This window comes from Heterocephalus glaber, unplaced genomic scaffold, assembly GCF_053883595.1.
Source record: "Heterocephalus glaber isolate CG9 unplaced genomic scaffold, H.glaber_assembly_v1.0 deba00001861, whole genome shotgun sequence".
NCBI lineage: Eukaryota > Metazoa > Chordata > Mammalia > Rodentia > Bathyergidae > Heterocephalus > Heterocephalus glaber.
In genome coordinates this window covers 77,229-95,259 of record NW_028258501.1, presented here as the reverse complement: position 1 = coordinate 95,259, position 18,031 = coordinate 77,229, and the positions used below count along the sequence as shown (strand labels likewise).

The window sequence follows — 18,031 nt, the reverse complement described above, 5'->3', positions numbered from 1 at the left end:
GCCAGGACAGGGGCTTTGGGAGGCAGCTGCCTTGTCACAGGTGTCAGGCATCCTGCTACCTGCTCAGAGCTGTACCGGGCTGGGGGAAATGACAGCAGTGATGAGCATGGGACCCTAGAGGAAAGATGACACAGGCCCTGCCTGGGTCCCTGCCAGAAGCAAGGGAGACAGCCCCTTTCTAGGATGGTGCTCCCTCCTGTTGGCCTCTGCCTTGGGCCTGCCACTGTAGAGCCCACTCTGTGCTTGTCCCTCCATAGCTGGGCAGCTGTGGTTGCCACTGAGCCCGCTTGCATCTGGAAGGGTGGATGGGTCAGGAAACCGGGGCTAGGGGAGATGCTCCCTTTACTGAGCCATTGGTCACCAGGAAGAGGGCCAGCCACTGGCCACCAAGAGGACTGACACCCTCTGCTTCTCCCTCTCCATCACCCTTTCCTGCTCCCCGAGGCAGGAGCTGAAATTCTGGCCTTATCTTCTGTTTTTAATTAGAATTCAGACCGGGGAGCCCTGGCAGTGATGGGGACAGGCACCGGCTGGATGAAAGGAACAGCTCAAAGTTTCTGGCAACCCCTCCCCCAATCAGGGTGCCTCCTCATGCTGACGTAGTCAGTCCCAGCAGGGACTGGGACAGCACTGGGACCCACCAAGTGGTGGCTCTCCTTGTGCAGAACTCCATGGTGAGGAGAAAGGACCAAGGGAAGAACTGATAAACAAAACTTTGACAAAATAAGCCAGGGAAGACCAATGCCATTTAACATATATTTATTGAAATCTACTCGATGCAAGGCACTGTGCTAGATTTGGTAGGGGATCAGACATGAGGGCCACCCCTGTCTTCTAAGAGCTCACAATCTAATGGGTGGGGGAGGGTTTGGGTGGGAGAGAGGAGAAGCCAAGTCCACAAACATCTCTAGTGCAAGGCTGATTATAGTGAGTGCCAGAAAACAGACTAGGGAATGAAATCTGGGAGGGACAACAAAAGAGCATCCACAACTGAAATACAAACGGGGGCAGGACACAGCTACTGTTCTCAGAGATATGCAGGGAACGTTGAGGGTCAAGCTTAAAGAGGCCATTTCTAGTTTGGAAAGCAAACCCCAAATGACGAAATGAGAACTACAGAATGTAAGTATACTATTCAGAGAGGCGTGATCAATTCCCCAATCCAATGAATTGGCCGGAAACAGTGAAACACTTTCCAAATAGAGAACAGGGTGGGCTGTGATGAACTCATTATATGCTCAAATGCTGGTTCAGGAAAGGAGCAATATGCAGACAGAAAGCCGCTGGTCAAACTCACTGAGACAGAAGGCCTAGATTTCACCCATCCTAGTGAACAGAATACGGTACCACATTTAAACAGGTGTCACAGCAGTCAGGTGGGACTTGGGCCGGGGATGCTGGCTGAGGAGAGCTTGAGGGACGCCAGCAATGTGATTCTTCTCACAAAGCAGCCAAATGGTCAAATGTAATTGGCTCTTGGACAAACTGCAAAAAGCAGAGACTTAAACTGGCTCCAGTCAAGGGCCAGGTCCTTGCTGGGGACACTCGTGGACTGACAAGAGGCGGTCGCCAGCAGTCCAAGAACACAATGCAGTCAGGCCTCCCTTGGTGTGCTGGGAGGGAGGGAGTGCTGGGCAGGCCAGGAAAGACCACAGGTCTTCAACTTGGCGCAGATCTTCAACTGCCCCACGGGGGCAGCTCCTCTACACACTGTGCGTGTGGCTCTCTCCACGATCCAATTTCGAACACCAGTTTCCTTGTTTGCTTTCCTCAGACTTGAAAGGCACGGTCCATGGTCTCCAGCTAGCTCTGTGGACTGCTGGTGCCCTAGAGTTGGGCGTTCAGTTCTGTTTTAATTAATGCAGCCTAGAAGGGAGTGGCGAGTCACACGGTGTGCAACAGGGCCACGGCCCCGGCTGCGGGCAGGGCAGACGCCGGGCCTTGCCACTGCAGACACAAAACCAAGCACGTGGAATGCAGATACCACAGGAGAAAGATGTGACTGGGCGAGGGTTACTCCAGAGATGCAAGAGTGGGGACGACACAAGAAGCAGCAAAAATGGTAAACAATTCCTTCCTTTTGAAAATTTCAGCAAGCATCCAAAACGCTAATGAAAGCAATGGAGGGTTTCTTTCTTACTGTGGTAGGAAAGAATATATTTTCATCAAAAGCCAGAATTCCACGTAACCCAGCTGCTCTCCATTTCCCTTGCAACAGGAATACATGTGGTTAGAAAGAAAAGCGAAGTGAGGTAGATACACAAATGTACAGACAAACACAACAGGATGGCTGCTTGCATCTGCCTCGGACAGAGCGATGTACCTGGAGAATCCAAGGAAATCCACCTCTTAGGTACCCAAGGGGGAAGATGAAGTGGTGAAGCTATGGGACACATGTGAAAGCCACAGACTGATTGCATTTGAAGCATGCAGACTTCACTGCCAATGCCATGGAAAGCCACTATGTCAACAGTGAAGTAAAAGACATGATCATTAGTGTTAACTTTAGATGAGGATTTGTTTGAGAGAATATTATACAGCCCAAACTAGAAAAAAGTACCACACAGAAAAAAAGTACCAAGGAGGGCAAGAAGGGAAGTCAACGTGCCGAGTTCTGGCTGGGAGCAGTGACCACTATGCTATATGCTGAGTTAATGTTAATCTAGACTTCAGTGGAACCCTTCATATCCAGCTGGACAAATGACCAATTGAATGGTCAAAGAAACGGCAGAATCTTTCAAGGTAAAGGTGCTCAGACTTGGCCCTGGTACACGTCAACATTCCTTACCCAAATGACAGCTATACAAAACATGCCCTGACAGCTTGAAAAGAGAAAACTGATCAGAGAAAGTAGTGAGTTCAGACAGATTCACAACTACTGCAAGAACAGAGCCCAGAGCAAAAGGAATCGCTATGTTACAGGTGTGTTGGTTTCTCTCCAGCCTGGAGGTCAGGATGGAGATATCCCATGGGGCCACTGTGGTGGCCTGGGGGCTCTTGGGGAGGACCTTCTGGCCAAGGTCACAGGAATCATTGTCAGACCCTACTTCCCAGGAAGGGGCCTGGGAGGCCCTTCCTGGCTGTGCCTGCATGTCTGCTGCAGCGCCTGGCCTCCAGCGCCCCCCGGGGCACAGTGGCTGGGAGGTGGTGCCGCAGGCCTGGCATGGCCAGCTTCCTGGCCAGCCCTTGCTGCTGTTCTTCCTGGGGAAGGCTGCCACCAGTGACGCCCAGCCCCAGGATGGACAGCTTCTATTTCTATGCCTCAGAGCCACCAGAAGGGCCTGATTGCTGTTACCCTTGCTTCACTGCCCCTCGTGGACATGGCTACTGCAGTCCTGGCCCCAGCCTTGTGCAGCCAGCTTCTGTCAGAATTGACACACAGGCCATCAGCAACAGAGTTTCTCTCCAAACTTCTGTTCTGTCACTCATCTTAGGTGTGACTTCGGAAGGTGACACCAGCATAGGTGGGCAAATAGCTCCCTAGTTGCCCAAAGCAGAGGCCACCAAACCAGAGTCACTCGCTGGGAGGAAGATCATTCAGGTGAGTCTTCTTGTGTCCCAGGAGATGCTGCTTTGGTGGATCTGCTGCTCAGTCACTGAATCCATTGCCAAGGTTCTCGGGAGCTCGGAGGTGGGCTGGCTGCTGCCAGGCCCAGTGTGTATACAGTGTGCACCAAGCCCTGCTGCTGTGGCCAGGGTTGTCCGATGAGCAGTCACGGAGTGCTCTGCTCGTGATGGACGTATCTCTAGTATGCCTCAGTGGCTGGGTTGGATAGTCAAGTGCTGCCCGCAGATATACAGAGTCTGCATCTGAATGAAGAACGGGCCTGCTTCTCAGGCCCATTCCTATCTGGCCCACCCACCTGATGGATTCACCTTCTGGTGGGCAGGGTTTCGACTTCTGTTTGTAATTAAAATTCCAGAAGAAAATGTCATCTTATCTAAGTACTGATGCAATGAAAGTTACGACCTACAAAACCACTACTGGGATATGTAAAAATCATCAAGAGCTTGCACAACAAAAATGTAATAAAAAGTGCTATAAAGAGCAAAGCAATAAAATTGGAAAAGAGAACATCACAATTGATATAGAAAGAACTGCTACATAGAGTCAATATATCCAAAGGTAACTTGGTAACCAGTCAAAGGAGATGAACGTACAATTGCATGCAAGCAAACAGAAGTACTATTTAGGTTGTCACACACACAAAAAAGATGACACTAGTACTCAGGAGGCCTGGGTTCCATCCCCAGGTGTGGCATTAATGAGCTGTAGAATGACAGCAATAACTATGACGATGACAGCAGATGACCTTCACTGGGTGTGTACCTTCTTGCCAGGCAGGCAGTGGGGCTGTTCCTTCTGACAGAGTTGGGAAGGAGGTACTGGGATTGCCCCCTGCCCCCATGTTGGCAGAGCTATAAGCCGGAGGGTTGGAGAAGTACCATTGAAGCCCAATACTGGGAGAGGCTCTTGCTCCCATCAAAGTGGTGCTACCTTACCCTTGAGTCTTGAAGACACCCTCTTATTTGGGGCTTCTCTCTTGCCTACTTCTTTTCAAACACAATGGTGCTGCTTGAGGACAAGACCCATTAGGCGTAATGCCACCGATGATGCTTATTTCAGGTAGGTATAGGAGTCACCAAATTGAATTGGATTATGGAAAAAAAAGAGGCAAAAACATTTAACCTTGATTAATTTTTACCAGGAGTATGACCTCAGAACAACGGATCAGATGCTTAAAAAACAGCCTTTTAAAAGGTCATTTGAAAAAGCACCACCCTAAGTGGTTGTGTTGCAGAGTTACAGGACTAATTAAAAACACACAAAACAACTGTCTTATTGTTATATGAATGTGTTATTATGGCCTGGGAGGAAGTTTCTGGTGAGAGCCTTATGTGGAGATTGTCACAGTGCTGCCATGCAAAGCCCGGATAGAAGTGACCGGATGTGCCAAGACTGGTGACTGAAAGGGCTCCCGTGGTGAGTGTATGAGTTGTTAGGATAAAACATTTCAGGAAACGGAGTGTGGCAAAAAGGCGTATTTTCTAAATTAATATATTATTCTATATCATATGTGATTTACATTATGTATGTAGAACTAAATTAATAAGTTAAATATTATAAGACATTTGAGTACTTATTCTATTTACATCCCTAAACATTTATAAATCCAAGTAGGCCATAAATCTTCTGGGGTAATCTTTTCCCGTGGGGGCAGAGCCTGGAGTAGAGGACCTCCCAGCACCCCACCCCCCAGCCACGTTTCTCTTGTCATTCAAGGCGTGAGGACTGAAGTACCCTGAAGGCACCCTGTGCCAGGCAAACTAGCCAAACTAAGTTAAAATGGGAAAAGCTATTCTCACTGCGCATAACGGGAAACACGGACACGTAGAAATTGCTGGTGGCGGTGGAAATCGGTTTGACCTCTCAGACGATAAAATAGATCGGCCCTACGAAACTGTTCATCTCGTTTGAGCCCGACCTTGGCCTCTGGGGACGGCCCTACTCGCGGTGGGTGGGCTGATGCTTCTGCAGCGCCGAACGCCTCTTGAACACGCGGCCGCACTCGCTGCACACGCAGCGCCTCGCCCCGCTGTGGATGCGCTGGTGGCGGCTCAGGCCCGAGCTCCTGAGGAAGGCTTTGCCGCACTTGTCGCACTCGTAGGGCCTGAGTCCACTGTGGATGCGCCGGTGTTTGATGAGGTCGGAGGGTCCGCGGAAGGCCTTGCCGCACTCCCCGCACATGTAGGGCCGCTCTCCGCTGTGGATGCGAGCGTGCTCCAGCAGGCCGGAGCTCTGGCGGAAGGCCTTGCCGCACTCGTCGCACTCGTAGGGCTTCTCGCCAGTGTGGATGCGCCGGTGCTTGGTGAGCTCCGAGCTCCTGCGGAAGAGCTTGCCGCAGTGCAGACACCCATAGGGCTTGGAGCCGCTGTGGATGCGCTGGTGCTCGGCCAGCCCGTTGACGGCGCGGAAGGACTTGCCGCAGTCGTCGCAGTCGAAGGGCAGGTGGCCTGTGTGCACGCGCTGGTGCTTGAGCAGCTCCTGGCGGTCGAGGAAATCCCTGCTGCACGCCTTGCACGCGAAGGGCTTCTCGGCGGTGTGCAGCTTCTGGTGCTGGAAGAGGTGGGTGTGTGCGGAGAAGGAGCGCCCGCACTCCTCGCAGTCGAAGGGCTTCTCGCGGCTGTGCACGCGAAGGTGCTGACTGAGGCCCGCGTTCTTCTTAAACCTCTTCCCGCACTCCTCACACTCAAAGGGCATCGCCTCCCTCTCCAGCTGCTCCCTCCGCTCTGCCTTGGCGTCTTCCAGGGCCCAGCTGGGGCCAGGCCGGGGCTCAGCGGCCACGTGGCTCTGCCTGTGTGCATTGAACTCGGCCGCCCCCCTGAAGACCTTCCTGCAGTCGCCACACTCCCACCCCTTCTCCTCACTGTGAACCCGCTGGTGCTGCACGAGGAGGACTTTCAGCCGAAAGGTGGCCCCACACTCTTTACATGCAAAGTGGTGTTCTATAGGCAGGTCCTGTGGGCACCCTCCCCTGCCCTCGGCCCTGGGGTCATCGGCCCTGGGGGAGCTCACGGATGTCATTTCCTGTGGCTGGGTTTCTTCACCCATCCTCCGGTGGCAGGTCACAGAGGTGCTCTCTGAAAGGACAGACATGAGGGGCACAGGAAGGAGGTGACTCTCCTGTCCATAAGCCTCATCCCCCTGTTGCGGCTGCTGAGCAAGCACCAGAGGGAAGGGTGGGAGGGGCCTGGTTACACGACCCCTCCCCCAGCCCTAACCCTGGGTCCCGCAGGCTTGGCCCATGTTCCCAGTCCTAACCTCGACCCCCAGAGCTGGGCTGAGCTTCCCCTCCCAACTTCTACACGTTTCTTTGGGTTTCTTTTCCACTCACCGGGGCGCTTAGCTTGCTCCGTGCTGAGGGAAGGGTCTGACACCAACAGGACTTGTCCTTGTGCCAGGTGGGAGGTCAAGGTAGGATGCAAAATGGGCACTCCTGCTTGTGGGAAAAGAAAGGGTCACTGAGATGGCACAGAAGATGTGAGGAAGGAGGAACACAGTGAAGCTTTCAAAGGGGCCCCCTTTCTGATTCTCAAAGACTGAGCTGGCTGTGACCTCAGGCAAATCATTCATGTGGAGCCAGTGCAGGAGGAAGCCAGGCTCTGGGATCCCTTGGGGGCACTCCAGTGCCACATCAGGTGGCCACTGTGAAGAGCTGGCCCTTACCCCACTTTCCACCCTGCAGTGTCCACACACCGACACTCACATCTTCCCAGACCCGGGGACTTCCACACCTCCCAAACCCAAGTTCCAACATGCTCTCCTAACCCTGCCCTCCATGCAGGGCCCCATGGATGAACAAGAGAGCTTGATTATGTCCACCTCTCTCAATAGCGGACTCCAATCAAATGGCCATGCAATTGGTATCATTTGTGGGTTAAAAAGTATTCTCAATTATAGTGGCAGCTTTTTTCCAATTTCTTTCCAGCAAAAGACTGAGGTGGATTCCATCTATGAATGAAGAGTTCAGGGAGCTCATGCCACTCGGAGATGTCAAGTGTGGCCACACTTTTGCATGTCCCTATAACCGAGGGACAAGATGAGCCCCTCTCCCAGCTTGAGCCCCGGCAGTGGTGAGTCTGGTCAAGGGCTGGGGCATCCTTACCCACAGAAGTCACGTGCCCGTAATATGCCAGTGTCCTCTGTTCAGGGTCCAGCTTCAGCCACTCTCTTTCTGTGAGGTACTGCACTGCATCACCAGACGGCACCAAACCCTGAAAGAATTCCCAGGGATAACCTGGCTTTCCATCTAGTCTACAACGAGGCAGGGGCGGCACAAATTATGCCAAGGGCAAGAGGTGAGGGCCTGGAGCATGTGTGTTACTAATGCAGAGCTCCAAGCACAATCCCCGAGAAGTCCTAGAGAAAGCACATGACCGAGCACCAGGAGATCTGGGCTGCTGCCCTGGGACAGCTGCCTGCCCAGAGGACAACAAGTCAGTCACACAGCCAAAGGGCAACTCAGCTCTCCCACCTGTATCTCGATGGGCACTGCAAGCCCAGTGGGCATCCATTCCTTGGCAGCCTCCAGGAGAGAAGTAGAGGGTGGGAAGGAAGGTAGCAGTCAGGGTCATGCTGGGCAAGAGGCAGAGGCTGAGGCCAGAATCAGTGAGCAAGGTGGAGGGAAGCACAGCTCACCTGGGCCTCCAGCATCTCAAGAGGGGCTGCCAGGACCTGGTTTCCCGGGGCTCCATCCTGGGGAAGGGCAAGACCTTGGGGAGCAGGTGGAGCTAAGGAAAGTGGAAAAAGCCATGAGTGACAACAGCACGGTCTCTGGGTCCCCTGGGAAGGACTGGCGATTTCTTGTTCCCTGGTTTTAAATCTTCTTGAGTCTTTTCTCTTGTGCTGGCTGAAAGGCAGGCCTAGAAAACATACCTCCAGCAGCGGGAAGAATGAATCCAGGCAGGCCAAATGCACGTGAGCCCAAGCAGAGCCAGAGAGCCAAGGGCAGGAGACGGAAGTGCGCCCAAAAGAACACACGAAGCAACAGCTGGGAGATGCAGTGTCCCTTCAGGCTGCCTAGCAGGCAATGCAAAGGTGGCATAGGCCACTAGAGTGAAGAGGCAGCAAAAAGCAGGCACATCGGCATTGCCCTGACCAGCCGGGCACTCTACAAAGCCACTCCCCACTGAACAGATTTACCAGGTGGGAGCGGCAGCTGTAGGTGAGAACCTTTCTTTTACATATTCAACAAAATGAAAAGCTACCCAAGACAACTGCAAACACAAGCCTCAAAGCAAAGATCTTCAAACACTTTAGTTGCTAAATAAAAATCTGAAGAACAATGAAAAGTTACCCTTTCTTCCAAACTGCAAAATGAGTGAAATATTCTCAGATCCTACAGTAGATGCCTCCCATTAAGGGCCTACCACTTCAGTGAGTTCAAAGAGACAGCCACACAGTTCATGTTTTGATGTCAACGCCATTCGACTCAGCATTAAGTGAAAAGGAAGCGTTTTAATACCAGCTCAAGACTACAAAAGCCAGGTGCTCCACCATGACTTTTACATAAACTTGAAGATGCTACTTTAAAAGGGATGGGCAGACACTTTTGAGTATGGCCATGATGGAGCTAAAATTCCAAGTATGGCCATGATAGAGTAACAAGGAACAGATTTCACATTCTGCCATAACCAAGTAGAAAACTGAAGAAAATGCATGTGAAACAACAGCATTCAGTTTCAGTAGGAAGCATGGGGTCAGGGTCCCCGGGAGAAACAACCAAGGCGAGTCCTGTCATGGCCTCAGCTCTTGGCCCGGAAGCAGTGTCCATACTGAGAGTGTGAGGGTGAAATGTGACAGAGTTTAGTGGCTTCACCAAGTTGAGGGACACTGACCAGCATTCAGGGCAGCTGGGGTTCCAGCACAGGGTGTGCCATGCAGAAAAAGAGCTGCAGGCAGTCTGCAGGAGGCTTCCCTTGACTCTTTACTGTCAGCTAAGCCATGGAAGCATAGAGTGAAACTCCCAAGGGCTGGGAAAAGAAGGACCAGGAAGCTCTAAGCCAGACGATTCCCAGGATACACAAAGGAGGGAGATGTTCCAGGTCTGCCCAACCAGCCTAGAGTCTCAGCAGAAAATACAGAGGGGCTGTGTCTCACTAGTAAGGAGGCTCTGTCCTTACAGCCAAAGGGACAAAGACCTGCCCTACCAAGGCTTCAAAAGCAGGCCGTAAAGGGATCGTGTTGATCCACCTCCCAAAGTCCAGATGCTCAAGAACATAATCCTGACAGTGTACAACATCCACTCCCAAATTACTGAAATGCTAAGCAGCACAAAAGTGTGACCTTAGGGCCGAGGATTTAGCTCAGTGGTCTCACCGCCTGCTATGCAAGTGCAAAGACCCGAGTTCGATCCCCGGTACCAAAAAAAAAAAAAAAGTGTGACCTATGGCAAGAATAACAAATATCCAGAACTGATGACGGAACTCACAAACAAGGAAACACAATTTAACTATGTATAAGTGCTGAAAGAAAAATAGGAGTATGATTTGAAATAGAGATACAAAAAGAACCAAATGGAATGTCTGGAAGTGAAAACAATATTTAAATTAAAAATTTCACTGCGTGTGATCAGACACTGAAAAGAAATCAGATAACCTGGAGACATAGCACTAGAAACTACAGCAAATGAATTTCAGATAGAAAGGTACATCACTGTGATTAAGTTTCTGAAAATCGGTGATGAAAAGATATAAAAGTAGCCGGAGGAAAGAGATGATGCTGTACACAGAGGAACAAAAAGTAGACAGTAAAAAAAAAAAAAAAAAAAGAAAGAAAGTAGACAAGTCAGTGACTTCTCACGCAAAAACATTTGAAGCCAGAAACAAAGCGCAATGAAACATCTGAATGCTGCACAGAAAAAAGCCCTGCCAATCTGAAAATCTATGTTTGGAAAAATAGGCTTCAAAACGAAAGCAAACAAATATTTTTCTGACGAGAGAGACAAGCCAAGAGAATCTGTCACCAAGAGTTCTGTACCTTAAGATATATGCAAGAGCCAGGTGTGGTAGCACATGCCTATAATCGCAGGGGTCTGGAAGCTGAGGCAGGAGAAGCACAAGTTTGAGTCCAGGCTGGGCAACTCTGCGAGACTCTGTCACAAAAAACCAACCAAGCAACCAACAAAGCAAAGAAAATGGAAAAAAAAAAAAAAAAGAGAAAGCAATATTGAAGGAAGTTTCCCAGGTAGAAGGAAAATGAAACCAGATGGAAAGCTGGGGCTACCCAAAGGTATGAAAAACATCAGGAATATAAATATGCAGGGAAATAAATAGCCCACACTTTTACCTTCTTCATTTTAATTTTTTTATAAAAAATAATTGACTATTTCAAGCAAAAATAGCAACAGGGTAATGTGAGGTTTATAACATGCAGAAGTGAAACATATGACTGAGTGTTTTAGCAAACCTTCTAAGATGCTGGTGCATGCTAGTAAGCCAATGTGGGGATAAAATACAACACTAAAAATATCCAAAAGAAGAAAGGTAGAGGAAAAAGGAGCAGATGGGACAAATAGAAAGTAAATAGTGGGATGGCAAACTTAAACTCAACCACATGGATAATTAAGTTAAATATAAATGGACTAAACACTCTAATCAAAAGGCAGATGTTAGACTGTATTAAAAGAACAAGACGACTATGTATTCTCCATGAGAAACTTTAAAGATAAAGACATGGATAGGGTAAAAGGATGGAACACCACACACCACAACTAATAGGAAGAATTTTAAAAAGTCCCAAAGCCATAAAAAAGGTATGCAGGGGGAGAGGGGAAGTGATAAATGTGATTTGGAGCTCTGGCGATACTACTGTAGAGCCCTAGGACTCAGGCCAAGAAGTAAACTGGAGAGTTTGATTATAAATTCACCAGATGACCAATGTAAAACAATGTGCAGATTACAAAAATATGAATTCTTCATGGAAGATGTAGGCAGCCATCATAACTCTTCACTGAAAACTCAAAGAGGGTAAAGGAAGGGAAGAAGACAGCTAAGTATATATTTGCATTTTCAGAGAAAAGACCCACGGAGGGTGACCTGTAGCTAGAACAAGCACACCCACCCTTCAGTGTGCACGCAGCCACCAGGGGAGAGTGAGTGTCTGGAGCAGCCGGCTTGCTGTTTCTATGTTGAATTCGCAAGCAGCAAGCTGCATTTCCTTGGAAGCAGAGAACAGCTGGAAGAGCTTTGGGCAAAGTGTGGCTAAGGAAGACACTGGGCATGCAGGAGGACAAAGGCTGAGGCCCAGCCTTCTGCTCACATGCACGGCCAAGATGGGCTTTGAAGATCAGCGTTTCCTGGGATGCTCATGAGGGCAAAGCAAGCATAAGGTAGGAGGGCCCCCTCGAGACAGACCCCCTGGGGTCCTCTCTGCAAGCCGCCAGCTCATGCATGTGAGCAGAAGGCCTCAGCTAGCCCTAGGATCCCAGCACAGGCACACCCCCTCCCCGCAATTTCCTCGTTCATCTATAGGTGCTCAGCAGGCAGGCCCTCCCTCTAGATGTCCCAGTGTCCCCAAGGCAGGGCCACTCTGGCCCGATGGACACACATTCATTATCTAGTTGAGTTTCCCTTCCCACATAAAATAAACTGGAGATAAGTTACTTACATAACTTATTTAAAAATTAATCTCCAATTGAAATTGATGTTTGGCTGCCAACTGGAACAGAAAGAGGGACATGTGTCCTGTCTGTACTTTTTGAGAACAAGGACCTGTGACGGACCTCTTCCCTCTGACCTCGGGCCATTGACCTAAGGCCCTGCCTTCCCCACAAGGCCCTGGCCCAGCTCACCAATCACAGGTGCTGCCCTGGCCTGGCTCAGTCACTCTGCCCAGACACACTGGCCTTCACGCACTTCTGGATATGCCAAGGCTGCGGTCTTAAAGGCCCATGCACCTGCCAACAGTTCCGGCCCCACAGCTTATAACAGGAGGCGCCTTCTAATAATTCAGAGCTCAACTCATTGTCCCCCTGAACCTCTTCACCCTCTAGCCCTATCCTAGGTTACTCAGGACACTTTCACTAACTAAAACCTCTTCTGTGAAGTTGCTTCCTTTTCCCAGGAAAAATACCAGCTCCAGCAGGACAGGGCCTTGGCTTTCTTGGTCACCCTAGAGTCCCTGGCACCAAGTTGGCATATATGTGTAATGTGTCGCAGCACAGCTGGATGCAAGTGTGTAAATGGAGTGGACTTCCATTTGCAGAGCACTTGGAACGCACATTTGGAGCTGCACGACTCCTTTTCAATAATTTAATTATCACAAGCTTCGATTATTACCACCTCTGTTTTACAGAGCAGGAAACCATGGACCCATGAAGAAAAGTGGCTTGCTTAAAGTCCAGCTCCTAAGACTTGACTTTTTGAACACCAGAGTAGAAAGACATAATATGCTACCCTGTAGTGCCAGGCCATCCCAGAACACAGGCTGGTCGTGGGAATCCTGGAAGCCTAGTGGTATGTATAGGTGTTGAGGGCTGCACTTAAACTGCCCTATTAACATTCCACTGGAAACCCTCACCGTGCAAGACACGTGCATTGTTCTCTTTCTCTCTCTTCCCTCCTCTTCTTTCTTTTCTCTCTCACTCAGGAAAAAATCACTGCACACATACACAGAATTCTTCCAAGCCACCTACTTTTAATTGACCAAATCCTCCTGAAGTTTCCATTTAATTGAGTGAATCTTACCAAAGTGTTTTCACTTAATTGGCATGATTAACTGTTGAAATCCTGGAGCCACAACCCCCAAATGAATTGCTAATTGCCCCTTTCCCATGTAGCAACAGGAGTGGCCCTTCCTGGACCAGCTCTCCCAACGGATTTGGCCTGAGAGCCCTTCAGCTCTTGATGGCCATGTGATCATCAACCACAGTACCGGAGCTCACAGATACACAGAGCTAATTTAGAAGGCACTAATATGAATGGGAGGAAAAAAAACAGGCTATACTTTCAGAAAAGGAAGCTCAACTCCACATAATTAACTGTGTGTACCAGGTAAAAGAGCTTCATAAAAAGTGAAGGAAGATAATTAAGAAAAAAGGTAACATATATTAATCCCTACTGAAGTTAAAAATAAAATTATCTTTGATCCTGAAGACAATTGGATCACTTAGAATCCATGGTGCACAACTTTTCTACTTTAAAATGATGGAACTAATCTGGAAAAGAAGCTGGACGTTATAACAAAAATGACAAACGCAGGTGTCCACTGCTTTCTGAAATGGATTGGGGATCAAGGTCAATTCCAGATAGAACATGAAATTCACTGTAGTGTGCCCAGTGGGTACAGAGAGTCCTGCTGACCTTGGACATGCAGCACTTTCACTCAGACCAGAAGGCCACAACCCAGACTTGTAAAGTGTACTCCTACTCACAACTGGGAAATGGAAGCAGAGGGAAACACTATGGGAAAACAAATCTCCAACTCCTTCTTTGACTGGGATCTAAAGATGAGCTAAAAGCTATCAACTTCCAGAGAGCACTGGCCCAGTCAAAGTCAACTGCGGATTCCACACTGGACCCAGCCAAGGGCCATGTGCGCTGCAGCTGTCTAACAAGTATCTGTTGTTTGACTACATTCAGCACAATGGTGCCTGTGTTCGTTCACCTGCTGCCAGACAATTTGGAAACGTATGCTTTCTAAAACTTGAGAGCTTGTGCAAGTGAACAAACCTTCCTGTAGTGTGCTGTAGATCCCAGTGTAACGTGGAAGCAACCAACTTACTTCAATTTATTGCATGGAATTAGAAACACTAAGAGACCCAGAAAATAAACCATTTTAATTTGATCTGGAAGAACAGAAATTGAGAGTTGAATTCAACAGCGACAAAAACCAACTCATGTCAGAAAAAGTGGGGAATAATTCAATGGCTTCTGGTCGCCTTTGAGGTTAGGATACCCTAATGATGTCTGGCTTCCAGCAAAGGTAGTTTCTGAGCCAAGGAGATTGCATGCTAAAATAGCCAATTGACCTCCTTGGGCAGGTGTCGCTCTTCCCTGGGCAGTGGAGGGGGGTGTGGGAGCAGCAGCAAGGCCACTCAAAGGAGACTTGGCTGACAGCTTCCAGAAGTTTCCAAGGTGTGCCCCAAACACCTAGAGTTCCTTGAGCCCCTAACTAAGGACCTGTAGCAGAATGTTCTCAGGCTGTGTAGCCTGAGTCTAGCCAGAAAACAATAGGTGTCTTGCAGTGTGTGGTTTAGTTCTGGGCTAGAGCAAATATGCCCGGAAGGGTAGAAATACTCACAAGAGATCTAGTTCAGATGGGCGCCTTCAGCTCCTTCTCCCGCCCACTGCTGATCACCTGGACCCCTAACCCTCCTTACTGGGCACCTTCTCTCTCCTGAGCTATGTCTCTAGGACTGTGAGAACCGTCTCTGGGCAGAGACTGTTGAGCAGCGCTTGCATATATGGAAATATAAGAGCTTCCAGAAGCAGAACAACACTCTTCACCATCTTGTACTCCCACCCACAGGCTTTCTGCAAACATCTAGACTTACCCCAAAGAGACACACAGGGATAACTCATCATGTCTCAGAACAATTGCAAGGGATTAGTCCAGCAGGTACGGTCCCACCTGTTGGGTTGAAATAATCCAGGTGAACAGAAGCAAACTCACGTGTACCTACCTTCCAGGAACCTGTCCTGCTGTAGAGCAAATGCTCAGTGGCAGGGCAGGCCATGCCAGAGGTCCCAGTGCACCCAGTGGGCCAAGATGTGAGAGCTGAGCTGGCCCCTGGGCTGAAGCCCATCTTGACCTTGACCTTCAATCGACCTGGCAGGCCCGGTTCGGGTCTATCCCTCTCTGTGCAAGCTGGCCTCTACACTGAAGTAGCAGAATCGTGATGGGCCAAAACAGAGGGCGTCTCACCAGGAAAGTCTGTTTCTCTTGGGATATTTGTGTCTGTGTGTGCCTTTTTCTGTGTGTGTGGGTGGGAAGGCATCTGTTTCCTCTCTCACTTTGCCTGGGCACCTGTCTCTCTCTCTGTTTAGGTTTCCATCTTCTTTCACTTCTATAAAAAGCCAGAAGGTAGACCAGAAGGAGATTTTGTAGTGTTTGTTGTACTTAATTGAGGAAAGGTTTATGTTCTCATTTCCCCAAGAAGACGCATGGTGTCCTACTAAAAATCAAAATAAATTGTAAGTCTGGCCTCATTGAGGCTACACTGCCTAGATTCTAAACCAAGTGTAGGGTGGGATGCTGTGGGAATCCCAAGGGGCCCTGGGCCACCCAAGGATCCCTGGCAGGTTTGGAAGGGCTTAGTTATTGTGTCAGGAACCTTGCTTGGAGTTCAGCAAGAACTCAAGTGGCAGAGTGGCAGCAGGTCTGGAATCTGCATTTTCCAACAAGTCCTCCAGGGGACTCTGATGTGGACACTAGTGTGTGTAGGCTCTGTCATCTCTAGCTCACATCCCACAAGGCTCCTGCCCAGGTGCCTCCTCAGATGGGAACCCATGGAGCCCGGGCTGCCAGTCAGACTTCTGGGAAGACTTCACACTTTCTAGATCTTCTGAGGGGTCTCTCGCCAGAGGAAGGCTAGAAATCACTGCTCCATAGGCTTCCAAATATAGACCTGGGAACAGTTTTGGGGAATGCACCAAAGTGTGCCAGACACTGTGCAAGTTGCTGCAGGGAGAGGCCCCGGGTGTGTGTGTGTGGGGGGAGGCTGGGGCAGCCCTGGTCCCAGAGGGGGTGCTATTCTGTCAAGCCCGTGAAACCCACTTTCAGAGGACAATGTCGGGGCTGAGGTTGAACAGGAAATGTTTCACTGACCGAGGAGACTGGAGAGGGGCCACCAGCCTGGCTAGGCCAATGATGGCTGGGAAGAGGGCCAGGAACTGCCAGAGGGGCACTGGGGAGACTGTGGGCTTTAGGCAGCAGGTGAGTGAGGGTATGCATGGTATGAAGATCTAAAGTCACCCAAAAAGAGACTGGAGGGACAGCAGAGGACTTGAAGGGGAGGGGGCAGTGGGGTGCAGCGGGAGACCGCGGACCCCAGAAGTGCAAGAGAAAAAGCCCCGGAGGGGGCTTGAGCTCCCTTCACCAAGCAGGGGCTGCTCACTTCCTCATGGCCCCCATCCCAGCTCTTGTGGTTCCCACTCTCTTGCCAAGCTGATGCTCGACCCTCAAGCAAATGGAAAGGAGGGACGCCCCCAGCTGGAACCCTCACCAGCACCAGGGATCGGGGTTCAGCCCCTCCCTCATATTGGAGACGAGTCCTTTAAGCCCCCCTCCTTGGCACTTGGGGCGCTGAGGGGGTCCTCTTTCTCACCTCCGACCCAGCAGTGTCCTCCGTAGAACAGCGTAGGCCTCCGCAGATCCGCGATTCCGGCCCTTGACCGCCGCCCCCTGCCCGCCGCGAGAAGGCCTTCGGGCCTCGTCGTCCCCGCTATCAGAGACCCGTCCCCTTCTGCCAAGGGCCCGCAGCAGGGCTGAGACGCCCCCTCCCTCGCAGGCTCTCCCGCGGCCCGCACACGCACCCTAGATCAGCACATCCTCTCGCCACGGGTCCCGCACGCTCACTTCGCCCCGCACATCCTTCCGCTTCGCTCACAATCACTGGGGCTCGCGCGTCCCTCCTGCCTCCCGCGTCCCGCGTCCCGCCTCCCGCCTCCCGCCTCCCGCACCATCACTCGGCCAGCACACTCTCCCGCGGTAGGCACGCTCACCCAGGCCCGGCGGCAACCGTGGTGCGGCCCTCGGCAGAGGGGAGCTGGCGTTGCCCAAGCAGGTCCGGCGTGGCAGGAAGCGCCGCGGAGCCCTGAGCGCCCGTCTGAGCCCTGCAGCCCAGCAGCGCGTTTCCGGAGCCGGGGGCGCCGCCAGGGATACTAGGGGAGCGAGGCCCCGCCCCAGACTCTGTCCCGCCCGGCCTGTCCGCTCCGATTGGTCCAAAAAGGGGGCGGGAGGGAAGGGGGCGGAGATAGGGCGGGCGAGGCAGAGAGGTGGGCCAGGCGAGACCGCGGGGAGCAGGCAAAGTGGGTGTACCAATGATGAGTGAATGAACGAGCGAACAAGCCGCCCCGTAGACGAAGGAGAGAATGAGGAACGGAAAGGACCCCACTCCCTTGGGCACCTTAAGGATGGTGGTGGGCTACGGGTGCGTAGGTCAGCGACAGAGGGCTAAGCTCAGGGGTCGGAACGCCTTACACGGTCATGCCCTGAGCCCCCCAGTGCCAGAGAGTACAGCTGTGAGCAAAACCTGACTTCAGCCCCATCCGTCCTAAGAGGGAACACATTTGGCAACCTAGAGTTTCTGTGGGTGTACAGTATGTACGGGTGTGTTTGGGGGAGTACAGCCAACGAAGAAATCCTTGATCTAACTTCAAAATCGCAGGTCTTCCTGTAATGCAAAAACACAGGATCCTTGGGTCAGAGGCACTGGACGCAGATGACGGCCACTTCCAGATGACTCGTTTGTTTCCCTAGTTACCAGAAATGTAAAACATAGCACAGCCCTGCGTTCTGCTAAGCCCT

At 50.9% G+C, this 18,031-nt stretch overlaps 1 protein-coding gene across 9 annotated transcripts; it reads right to left on the bottom strand.

The window, feature by feature from the left end:
• Positions 1 to 742: 742 nt before the first annotated feature.
• On the bottom strand, positions 743 to 17,370 carry Znf275 (zinc finger protein 275). Of its 9 annotated transcripts, none has more exons than XM_021252287.2 (6): positions 17,227 to 17,370; positions 15,057 to 15,133; positions 8,201 to 8,292; positions 7,668 to 7,776; positions 6,897 to 7,001; positions 743 to 6,642 (listed from the first exon to the last, which is right to left on the bottom strand). In XM_021252287.2, the coding sequence occupies exons 2-6, from the start codon at positions 15,085 to 15,087 to the stop codon at positions 5,507 to 5,509; spliced, it is 1,473 nt and encodes a 490-aa protein (XP_021107946.1). In that variant the 5' UTR covers positions 15,088 to 15,133; positions 17,227 to 17,370; the 3' UTR covers positions 743 to 5,506. The 9 variants fall into 9 exon arrangements, with proteins under 9 accessions (XP_021107946.1, XP_021107949.1, XP_021107945.1 ...); XM_021252290.2 differs by lacking the exon at positions 17,227 to 17,370 and adding an exon at positions 12,170 to 12,220 and having other exon boundaries at positions 15,057 to 17,219; XM_021252286.2 differs by lacking the exon at positions 17,227 to 17,370 and adding an exon at positions 16,830 to 17,219.
• Between the last annotated feature and the right edge of the window lie 661 nt (positions 17,371 to 18,031).